Below are 12,406 nucleotides of genomic sequence, written 5' to 3'. Positions count from 1 at the left end.
GCCTTTGCGTGCGCCGACGGCTCTCTTTTTATACTGCACCCGACGACGCCCGGTTTCCCTTCTCCATGACTCTGCTATATGAGATCAGCTTGCTAAGCTAAGCTACCGACCGAATCGCATCGATTCAACATCCTTGTAAAGCTTGCACAACGTTTGATTTTGATGGCACGCGAGGAATCGAATCACCCCTGCTGCGATCGAGTGTCGAGAGTTATAGACCAGGGGCTTCAGAGTGAAGAGCTTAAGTTCAGCGGCTTGGATTGGTAGCTTTTAGGTGAGTATATATACTCTCATTAGGGGATAATATACTAGATTCTCGCTTGCTATCGGCAATTTAAGAAAGATGTAGCGCGAAGCAGCCCAGTAGCAATCGGATGATGAGGAGAAGGCCAGCTACTACCTAGGAACGAATCAATTCTTATTAATCCACGGCTAACCAACTACAGTTAGCAGCAGATTATTTTATCATCGCCAGCAAACAGCGGCGCCGCGGGCGACACAAGGTGGGCAGCTGCACCTGCACGGAAACCGGGCAGGCAGAGCGAATCAGGCAGCCGGTGGCAGCGTCACGTTCCCCACGCGCCGGTGGCGTGCGCCGCGCCATGCCCTGCCCAGCTGCCTTCCGCCGCGTGATGGCCGGCCGGCGGTAAAGCAAAGGTCACGCCTGCTCCGCGCTAAACAAAAACACGGCTATTCCTTCCTCCTCCCAGCACGCGCGCGGCCACGCCCTGCGGCCGGCCACACAGGATTCCTACCTCTTTTTTTCCTTCGAAATGACTTGCTTCTGGAAAACCGAGACTTTAACTTGACCGCAGCAAGCTCTCACGTCGTGTCACCTCCAGTGCCCACCCTGGTTCTCGCCGTCCTCGTCTCTGGCATCCATATCCTTCTCTCCCTCAACGGAGTCTAATGTATCCTGCAAAGTATCACAGACTGAACCGTGTCAGTTTGTTGCCCCGGCCACAAGGTGGCATGGGCTGAGTTCAGCAGCAACAATGGCACGCACCAGTCCTGGAATCGGAGGTCATGCAGCTAGAATTCAAGTTTCTAGAATCAACCCAGCGTAAAAACATGAACACAGAACAAGAGCAGATCCCAACAGTAATTGCGCCCAGACCCAGCCACTGACAAAGTGACAAGTCTATGGCAAGAAATGAAGCAAATATCATACTCCCTCCGTCCCATGAAACATGTCTTAGAATTTGGATGTATCTACACACTATTGGAGGGAGTGTTTGACATTTCTCAGTCGGCCAAGTTGCACATCATTAGGACTCAATGTGAAATCTTAATGGAGGAGTGGGAATAGCCTATATCTGGTTTACTTATTTTGGCCAATGCCCAGTTTCGATATAATTCAGAGAGGTTGCCCACCGATGGCCAGTGAAGGATTGGAAATAGCCTAATTCTGCACTTTGTTTAGCTATCCAGACACACAGACCTACAAGTCAACAACCGCCAATCAACCTAACAAGACCATGATAGCAGACTGAGCACCTTTTTTTTCTGCACACATAATGTCACTATCACCAGCGATATACAAAAAACAGGTTTCACCACAGCTTCTTCCTAGCAAATAGGAGAACTAAACCAACCAGGTGTGCACAAAAACCACACCTGGATTCGATCTTTACCGGCTGGAACCCACTTTCTTCAAATATAAGAGGGGCCAGTAAAGTTTGTTACTACCTGTCGTGCAAGCTGGCATTGCTTGTCCCTTGCAGCAGCCACCACTGGTCTCTTACCACCCTGAAAATGGATGCGTCAGAAATGACAAATATATGTATCAACCCCCTGGTGAATGAGTGAAAGAGCCAGCTGTTTTTAGCTTACGGCGGGAACACCACGTGATGAGGACATGCTGCGCATGTTTTGCTCCAAGGACAGAAACTTCTTCTCCCAAGTCTCATTGAGTCCTTGTAGAGCTTGATTAATCATCTGCTGCACCTGATCCTGTGTGAATCTTGGCTGTTGTCCCTGTTTGTTCAAACAGTATGGGGAGGATTTTGACGAGGAATCAGTCTGGGCCATCTTGCTGACAGCAGGAGTACCATAGTGCCTCCCACGCTTCGAGCTCCCTACCTCCTCCTGCACATGATGGGGGCCAAGCGGAGCATCACTGGCCTCCTCAGTATCCTGATATGTCATATCCTGACAAGCAGAACAACGGAATCATCAATACATTCTGAAAACGTCAGAAACCAAAAATTGCCTTTGTAGTTCTTACCTGTTGACGTGTTATTGTACTTCGTGAGCCTTCAGCATCACACGGGTGGCTTCCTGCATTCCGGTTCTTCCTTTTTTGGTAAGAAACCTTCATAAATTCATCTTTGCCCCAATGGTCACACAACATTTCCCACCATATGGGTTGCAGCCAGTCAGGGACAAATGTTTTCCAACTCCGCGGATCATCATGGTCCAACAACACAGCAGACTCATCTCCCAGTCCTACCTCTGTACCATCTCCCTTTTCTAATGCCATTTCTCCACTGGCCCTACCAACTGTCGAAGATTTTTTGGACCTCTTTGCTGCCAACTCCTCTCTAATCCTTTGCTTCTCATAGCAAAAGAGGTTAACTAACTGCCTAATTGCTTTGCGCTCAAAGATCTTTAGGCACTCCTCTTCCTGGCCAGAGGACCACTTGTAGCGTTTCTGCAGTATTCAAAATCACAGGCAATCATCATTTACAAATCTCCCTGTGAGCAAAAGATAGTCTGAGATACCCTGATAAGTTTACTCACAAGGAATTCATCCAACACGGTAGCCCTTACATCTGGAGGATATTGGTGCCAATAGTGAACCACTACCTCACAAGATCTTCCATCGCTATCCACTGAAATACAGGTTCCAGGATAGTTCTGCTTGATAAGAAGGGAGAGGGTAGTTACTACCTTAGGACCTGGTGGGTGCACACTCCAGCTGCAGGTTAGAGAACGCGCAGATGAAAAATTAGAATGCATCAGTCGACCATCGATAAGCATAAAAGCAGGGGAGATACTTACTCTGTACCATTGGGCGTCAGCACAGGCCTATCAGCTTCAATGCGTGGTTCCATTAGCAGAGTAGGGGGACGCCCTCTGCGCTTTTTGGATGACTTGCTAAGAGATCCTGATTGCATATCATCACATTGTGCATCCTGAAATTGTCCGATATCAGACTACCGAAATCATGAAGATTTACACAAAAAAGTGCGACTATTAGTTTCTCAGTAAGAAGAACACCTCTTGCGAAAGTAACAACGTTTTGGTCTTTCCACTAGAAAATCTATTGACGATAGAAGGGATTCCATTTGCAAAGCAATTAATCTAGCATGAAAATATTAACACTAAAACAAAGGAAAGCTAAACTACAGATGAATTTCATGTGAACACTTCTTAACCAACAAAAAGGTTTTCAAGCCAGCATCACAAGTACAATCATGCAGCGGAAATCCTTCAGATGTGTCAATTTTAAACGGCAAATGCAAAAGACATTGGCAGGACATTTGAATAGTGGCATAAAGGTCACACGTGACACTATGCATTGCTGTCAGACGAACACTGGACAGCATATAACACTTCTGACCTTGCAATCTTGCATTGAAAACTAAGTTCTGTTAAGAAGGGGTAAGGAGAGGGACCTGGGAGTAGATGGCGGTTCGTGGTTCGTGCTGCGGCGTTATTGGACTGCTGCACTGAGGTGGTAGCTCTGCAAGAGTGGGAGGCACGTGTTAGCGATTTACAGCTCTCAACAGAGATGACCAAATAGGTTGGAGAGAGAGACTGACTTTCAAGTGAAGAAAGCGAGGCGATGGTGGGCAAAGTAGTGGCAGCTGGAACTGGCAACATGGCGGCAAGGCGGCTGCATGAAGCAGCCAAGTTCATCTGCCTGCCATGATCTGCAAACTTCTTGCTGTGAGGCTTGACTTGTACCTGCTCTGAGTAGTTCTTGCCATTGCAAGCTGCTTCTGCCATTTGTCCATCCAAATGATTTTGATTCTCAGATGGATTCAAACATACCTCATCATCACTTTTATCAAGCTGGTCAATCTCATTAAAGCTCTTTTGAGGAATCTCATGCTCATGCCATGAATTAGAGCTGGGATTAAGAAGCACCCACCTAGTCTCTGGAGAATAAGTTTTACTGTGGCAGTGTGGAAACTGCTCAGCTTGTTGTGCACCATGACTCGAAGTGGGTGCTGGAGTTACATCGATGTTATCTAGCTCAATGGGGCCAGATTGAGAACATTGGTATCGGGTCGGTGAACTAGAAGCAGGATCAGCACTAGTACTGTCAATCTGTGGAGCTTCTGAATGATTTTGAAGTGGGGAAGCATCTAACCTCTGGATAGGCTCAATATCAATAAAGTCTGGTGACCCCTTCGATAGGCGCTTACTGCGCCTAAGATGAGACCACTCATTTGGATCATTCATCAAATTCCTGTTTTTCCTCCTACGATTTCCTTTAGTATTCTCCATGCTCTTTTTATTTTTGATTGATGGTTTGCAGGCAGAATCTACCTTTTCCTGCTCCGCCTGAACTTTGTCACTAGGAATTTCACCTGCTTGCTGCTCATGGACAACTCGATGCCGAGAAGTTATCTGCTCATGCTCCATAACACTAGGAGCAGCCACATGTTCAGTTGTCTGCTTGTTGTGCATTGAAAATGTGTTATAGGGAAACCCTCCTTCTTTCTGGTTTGCATCAACTGAAGACTTTGCAGGTATTACTTGTGCCTGTGATGCACTGACAGCCTGGCTAGGCTGAACTGTGCCACTAGGAATTTCACCTGCTTGCTGCTCATGGGCAACTGGATGCTGAGAAGTAATCTGCTCATGCTCCATAGCACTAGGAGCAGCCACATGTTCAGTTCCCTGCTTGTTGTGCATTGGAATCATGTCATAGGGAAACCCTCCTTCTGTCCGGCTTGCATGAACTGAAGACTTTTTCGGTATGACTTGTGCCTGTGATGCGTGGACAACCTGGTTAGACTGAACTGTGTCACTAGGAATTTCACCTGCTTGCTGCTCATGGACAACTGGATGCTGAGAAGTTATCTGCTCATACTCCATAGCACTAGGAGCAGCTACATGTTCAGTTGCCTGCTTGTTGTGCACTGAAATCACGTCACGGGGAAACCCTCCTTCTGTCTGGTTTGCGCGAACTGAAGACTTCGTGGGTATTACTTGTGCCAGTGATGCTCGGACAACCTGGTTAAGATGCTCTTCCTGTACATTTCCTTCTTGCCAAGATTTTGGACCAAATACAAATCTATATTTCTTCTTGCCAGGCATGGCGATAGTTCTTTGGACTGGTTCAGTATGTGACTTCTCCCTATGGACTAAAGGATTAAGAGACTCATTTTGTAGCCTTCCTATTGCATCAGCTTGTGTTCTCGAGTCAGCTCTGAATGAGCTGAAGGACTCCTCTCTAAAATATTGCTTTGGATGTTGTCCATGAGACTGCTCTGAACGAATGGGCTTTTCAACAATTCCTGCATGAGCTGATTGATTCGGAGGCCCATGCTGCACGTGCTGCACATTATGGATCAACAAAGAGAAAAAAAAATGAACAATTTATACAATGTATGATATACTCCCTCTGCTCACACAAAGTGTCACCATCGTAAGTGCAGCCAAATTTTGTGAACATCTTAACAAAAATTGGTTGGCCACATGGGAATTGTATAAATTTATCGTAAAGACATGTTTATAACTGGCACAAATCCCAACGAAGCATCCAACTACGATAGCACTTTTTGTTCATAATCTTGATATTTTACGGTTGGTTGGCACATGGCAATTGTATAAATTTATCATAAAGACCTATGGCTCAGTGGATCCAAGAAACATTTTACTGTTCATAATCTTCATATTTTATAGCTTTCGCAAATATATCCTAATAAAACTAATGGTTCAGGTTGCATGACAAAAACTTTCAAAGGGTAAAAATTACACTTTTTTCCATGGTCGGAAGTAGTAATATCATGAGTCACTTTGATGGTCAAGGCACCACAGTAGGGATCTTGGTATAATAGGACCCTTGCCACATGCTTGCACTGTCAACGAACACTGAGCAAGACACCTCTTCTCCTTGCAGCTAGTCAGCAAGTCAGTGCTTCAACCATCCAGTGACTCGTAAGCATAGGTTTAAAACTGAACAAGAAATATCCAAACTAATGAGGCTATCAAAGTTTTAAGCTAAAGCCCATATTCTATAACCATGATGATTTCAGCAAATATAAGTTTTTCTTGTGACTCACTAAAAATCGCCAATCAGCACCAATCTTGAGCTATCTTAAGCACTTCCTGCACTTTTAGCACTGTCTTAAGCACTTTGTGGATCGATCTTAACCGAACTTGCTTATTTATTGACTGAATCAAATACTGCTGACATTCCAATTCATTGGAAGTAAAAGAATCAAATGCTGGGTTATGTTTCAATGAAAACCAGGAACATAGCCTTTGGTCCAAAAGGACCACACATTCTCAACATCGCAGGCAATCCTTAACCTTGTACTTCCGTTCCTAGCCGAACAAGAGAAAAATGCAGACTGCTAGGACTATAGTGAGGAGCCAGAGACCCTACATTAAACACTTCTTACTAAACCAAGATATCGAAAAGTAAAGCCAAACATCCTAGCCCGAAATTCCTGGCCTTATTTTAACCTCACCGTTAAGATTTTTTTTTTTTTTGCAGGAACACAATCAAGAATTATTAGAGGGGGTGGGAGTGGTGTTTTGGCACATGGGAGCATATGCTCCCTTTATTTGGAAAGACATATTATATATATTTTTAAATTTTAAAAAATTGAAATGAAAAGTTCACACGTACATCTTCACGTGCTATGCGCTCGCAATGTCGTTTCATGAAAAATCGACTTGTCGTGTGTAAAAAAGACAAAATTCAATGCTAAAAATAAGGCTTTTCAAAAGACAAATTTTCTCTTTTTTGCATAGACCACAAAATTGGTTCCTCGCGAAACTTGACAAACACACATATACTGTGGAGATGTACATGTAAAAAAAAATTGTCAAAAATTTTCGACATTCCGAAATATAATTTTTTGGTATAGGGAGTATATGCACCCGGGAGCTGAATTGAATTTCCGAAAGTCGCATATGTATAATAACTATATAACCACGACACAAACATTAGGCCTTCTGGTGGCAGTGCTTCTAGTTCTAGTAGCCTTTTCAAGCTAATTTAACCTCACAAGTTAGCATCCTAGCAACAATTACCATATCTGGCACCAACCTGAGCAAGAATGCGTGGCAATGGAATTCCTGGAAAGCAAACGAATGCGAGCAGTACCTGTCTGTGATTCGGCAGCCGGGTGGAAGAGATTGGGACGGCCGCAGGTGTGGTCACGACTGGAATGGCGGCAAGAGGGGAGGAGGCGAGCTCGGCGCCGCAGAGCGGGCAGGCGAAACGCCCTGGGCCGTGCGGCACGCTGAGCACAGATCCGCACCCACCGCAGGTTACTCTCGCAGGTGCCACTGGCGCGGGGGGCGCGGCGTAGGGGGCGACCCGGCCAGGAAGCGGGAGCGCTCGGCGAGGACGCGGTGGCATGAGCTCCGGTGGGAGCGACTGGGCCATGCCGCAGTCGGGGCAGGCGAACTCCGTGAGTCCATGCTCCACCTCCAGAGTCTCGCCGCACCCAGCACACCGCACCTCGAGGATACCCGGCGGCGCCGCCATGTGGGAGGACGGGGCGGGGCGGCGACTGCAGAATGGTAGGGTTCTAGTTTCCCCTCACTCTTTAGCTGTGAGCGAGTTAGGGTGGGATGATTATGCCGGCAGCTATGAGCAGAGCCAAATAGTTGTTCTTTTGGAAAATTTGCTACTCCGTACATTCAAACAGTGTTTCAACAAACGCACAATGTGCATATCATCTCTCACTGCCGGCATTCATTTACTTGGCTAATGAGATGGGATATGCTCAAATTATTTTTCGTCTGTGGTTGATGTTGCGGTTTATAATGGTATCTATGTTCTGTGTTCAAGTGTGTCTAGATGTGAGTCTAGTTTTTTTTTTTTTGTAATAGGGAATCAAGTTGTCTTACACATTGTTTATCAGAGAGAAGTGAGTTGACAATTCACCGAGTTTTATTCGTTCCCTTCCCTTATAAATTGACGATGTGTATGTCATTTGATCAATAAAGTCTCACAATAGAGTGAGGTTGTTTCCCTAAACAACTTGGAGGGGCTAAAGAGACTAATTTGGACACCAAGTACACATAAATTCTTGAGGTGAAAGTTTGTTGCGTAGGGGAAGCCACGACCCTAGCTCGCCCCTGTCCCTTGTTGGCTCCCTCGTGTGTGTGCATCTTTGTTATGCAATCTTCTAAGTTAATTTATATCAAACTAATTATATTTTGTTATAAAAATATAATCCACCATAATTTGCAACATTTGTTCATGAAATTTAACAAATTACTATGTCTCCTTCATTACTGAAGAAAATGATGTATAATCTTTGCTATTCAAACAGGTAGGTTAATATCTTATTTATTCATTTATTTATGAAACCATATTTTTGAAACAGGTTGGTTAATCTTTGCTATTCAAACAGGTAGGTACAATAGAGTTGATTGTTTTTAATCTTTAAATACGATGGTTTCTCTTCGTTCATAAATATGTCATAAGTATTTTGAAAACTTTAACGAAACAATGTATGTGGATACATCACATATGCCTTTACCAGCAAAATACACATATTCGACAATACATAAATCTGTGATAATCATGATGAATTTTGAATATCTATTTCACAAATTATTTCATACCTAAGTTACAATAAAATGTTGAACACATTTATATAGTTAAATAAGCCTTAGGTGTGGTATAACCTAGGTTAGAATGCTCAATCTGTTAGCCGAATTTAGTAAAGGCATGAATAATACTTCCTCCCTTTCTTTCCATAGTGCCTATAGATTTTTGGCATTTGTTTCAGAATATAAGGTTGTAGTTTAGCTTTTTTTCAATTACCCCCTCCCCATTTTCGTGCCAAAAAACTATAGACACTATAGAATGGAACAGAGGGAGTACTAGCTAGTGAGATGCGATAGCATCCCCATGAAAAAAAATGATGGATAATACATAAATATACACTCCAGCCTTTCATATCATTACTACAAATTGAAAGCTTTTATTGTACCAACATTTGCACATATAGATGCATATATGTCACAGTGTATTACAAGCCAACAATCATAATAAAAGATATCCTAATCAAAAAGTGTGACTTGCTAGACATATAGAAAACAGTTCGCTTGAACAAAAGTGTGATAGGAGTTAGGACACACATAGAACACCTACCAGTCTACTTACTTTGATCATGGCTGACGATGGCAGCATCTTTGCATCGTTATCTTGTCGGAGGCATTGTTGTTGCTGCTCTTGCCTTCTCGTTCAGGCTGCTCCGGAGATACCCTATATCTAGGCCTTCCAGATTAGAAGCTGGTGACATGTGGCGCCATTTACCCTCATGCATAGTTTTTAAAATCGAACCGGCGAGTGAATTGATGAGGTGACTGGCTCATTGGTTCACTAGTCCAACCGCCAGCTCAGCCGATTCAAGGGCGACAAATAACCATCAAATTTAATGAATAATTAAGTTAATTTTTGAAAATAATAGCCTCAAATCCTATAAATAGGGTTTACTTCCATAGATTATCACAAACGGATATCAGGGGAGGTGGTATTGAGTCTTACGTGAGTTGTTTAGTGGCATTGCATAGGTTGCAAGCTTAAGCCTTATGTAATACTGTACATTTTATTTTCTATATTTTTCCTCGGTTTTTAACTAGTTTGACCGGTGCCTCTTAAAAATCTGACATGACGTTAGTTCTGGCTCCGGTTGGACCGCTAGTCCGGTTTTTAAAACGTGCATCTTAAAAAACAGACAGGACGATAGTTCTAGTTCCGGTCAGACCGTCGGTTCGGTTTTTAAAACTATGCCCTCATGGGGCATCGTTTTTGGAGTAGGTGCTGGCTAGAAGGGACCTAAGGTGAAGCGGTCTTTTCTTTCATGTCAAAGACAGTAATTCTCGGCGGCGTGGCACAACGGGGTGGCAGACCTGACAAGGACCATGTGGATCTCTATCCTGAGGATGGCCCAACGGTGGATGGCGGTGGCGGCTTCTATATATCCCCTTTATCGAAAAAAAAGATTGTATACGACGACCCGTAAAGTTAAGCGCTGGCGGGGCAAGTCTTCTTTTCCCCTGAGTTTTCCATTTTGGGATACATTTTTTTTTATAATTGGCGCTTTATTACTTATGAGAAGTAATTACACCCGACCTCTGCATAGCTAAGATGCACACAGCCATTTAAAAAGTCTCAAAGGTCTGTAGCGATAAAAAAAGGCGAACTACATATCAAACATGAGCAAGTGTAAGACGCCTAAGATGAAGGCGGAGGCCCAATCCATAGATTATGCTGCCACCCATGTAGGGAAAAAATATCCCTCGTCGTGTCCTTCAACCGTGTACAGACCTTCACCTTTTGCAGCGCAGACCACGAATGGAGAGTAGCGGTACATCTGTAGATAATCTGCAAGAGAGAACAATTCTTATCATTAAAAACTTTATCATTTCTATACAGCCATAGCGACCATATAATGGCAAGCGCCCCCACCCTAATAAACGTTCTATATTTGTGATCAATACCATGAAGCCAATTACCAAAGATATTGGCCACACTAGTCGGGGGATACATATCAGAAGCTATTTGGATGCATGACCATATAGACATGTCAAAGCGACATTGGAATAACAAGTGTTTAATCGTCTCGTTGTGATGACAGAAAACACACTGCGTACTCTCATGCCAATTGCGTTTCACAAGATTATCTTTGGTTAGGATCACTCCTCGACGTAAATACTAGACAAAAATCTTAATTTTGAGTGGTATTTTCATCTTCCAAATTTTTTTGTTTTTATCAACTGGTATTTCATGTTGGATAATTGCTTTGTACAACGACCTTACAGAGAACTTTCCATTGGATTGTAAGTTCCAACGAAATTCATCATGCCCTTCGGACAACTGAATGGACTCCAAACGTAGAAGTAAGGCATTCCGTGCAAGAAGTCGCGGACCGATTAAATTCCGTCTAAACGTCACTATCGGAGGTAAGGTTGTCATTACTAATGCAATGGTATCACTTTTACGACGAACAATGTTGTATAACGCTGGATATTATTCAGAGAGGCCTATTCCCTAGCCATGTATCCTCCTAGAACCGTATCTACGATCCATCCTTAATATTGAAAGTACCATATCTGAAGAAAAATTTCTTCGTTGCCGTTAGGCTAGCCCAGAATGCGAGTCTCCCGGTTTCCAAAGGATCTAGGATAACGCTTTCTCGTCAATGTACTTTCTTTTAACCATTGTCTGTCATATGCTATGTTCAGTTAGAAGCTTATATAGCCATACCTAACAAGGCCGAGTTCTTGACCTCAAGATCATGAACCCCTAGCCCACCCATATCTCTATCGATATTTCTTTTTTTCACTATCCCCTTGCCAAAAAAATCTCGATCTATAATAATCGAGCTTATGTAACACACCTTTTGGCAAGATGAAGAAGGATAACATATACAACACCATGTTAGTGAGTACTGCATTAATGAGAACCAGTCTTCCTCCGAGGGATATCATTTTACCTTTCCAACTACTAAGTCTCTTCTGAAGTCTTTCCTCGACTAGTTTCCACTCAGCCATAGTTAATCTTCGATAATGAATCGGGATGCCCAGATAGTTGATAGGAAACTGGCCTTGCCCACAGCCAAACAATTCTGAATATTCGGTGACTGAGTCTTGAGCCTCGCAAAAGCAGAACAATTCGCTTTTATGAAAGTTTATTTTGAGACCCGATAAATGCTCAAAAGTTGCTAATATTAGCTTTAAATTTCGAGCTTTATCGAGATCATGTTCCATAAATAAAATTGTATCATCGGCGTATTGAAGAATTGATAAACCCCCATCTACAAGATGTGGGATCACTCCTTCAATTTGGCCATCATATTTAGCTCGTTCGATCAAGATAGCGAGCATATCAGCCACAATGTTGAATAAAAGTGGTGATAGAGGATCGTCCTGGCGTAAGCCTTTTCGTGTCTGGAAGAAGCGTCCTGTGTCATCATTGACACGAATCGCCACACTTCTCCATACACAAAATTATTGATCAACGCTCTCCACTCGGGTGAAAAACCTTTCATCCTGAGTGTCTGATGAAGAAAAGACCAATTAACTTTATCATAAGCCTTCTCGAAGTCAATTTTTGAAATCACCCCATTCATCTTGATGATAATGTTGATGATGTACATTTTGGCAGTAGCTAGGGTTGAAAGACATTTGATGGCCCCCTTTTATAACTATGATGAGGTGGTATATACTAACCCCTCAGGTGATGGTGAACTTG

At 43.3% G+C, this 12,406-nt stretch overlaps 1 protein-coding gene across 2 annotated transcripts; it reads right to left on the bottom strand.

Moving 5' to 3' along the window:
• Nucleotides 1-377: 377 nt before the first annotated feature.
• On the bottom strand, nucleotides 378-7,784 carry LOC127336265 (uncharacterized). Of its 2 annotated transcripts, none has more exons than XM_051363058.2 (9): nucleotides 7,295-7,784; nucleotides 3,768-5,514; nucleotides 3,621-3,688; nucleotides 3,004-3,137; nucleotides 2,743-2,920; nucleotides 2,228-2,653; nucleotides 1,834-2,136; nucleotides 1,690-1,749; nucleotides 378-916 (listed from the first exon to the last, which is right to left on the bottom strand). In XM_051363058.2, exons 1-9 carry the CDS (start codon nucleotides 7,679-7,681, stop codon nucleotides 833-835), a joined length of 3,387 nt encoding a protein of 1,128 aa, XP_051219018.1. In that variant the 5' UTR covers nucleotides 7,682-7,784; the 3' UTR covers nucleotides 378-832. The 2 variants fall into 2 exon arrangements, with proteins under 2 accessions (XP_051219018.1, XP_051219017.1); XM_051363057.2 differs by having other exon boundaries at nucleotides 1,834-2,151; nucleotides 7,295-7,782.
• Nucleotides 7,785-12,406: the final 4,622 nt, after the last annotated feature.

The sequence above is a fragment of the Lolium perenne genome, chromosome 2 (genome assembly GCF_019359855.2).
Source record: "Lolium perenne isolate Kyuss_39 chromosome 2, Kyuss_2.0, whole genome shotgun sequence".
NCBI classification, from domain to species: domain Eukaryota; kingdom Viridiplantae; phylum Streptophyta; class Magnoliopsida; order Poales; family Poaceae; genus Lolium; species Lolium perenne.
Note: the sequence above shows the minus strand (reverse complement) of the source record. Positions and strands in the feature narration are given on the sequence as shown.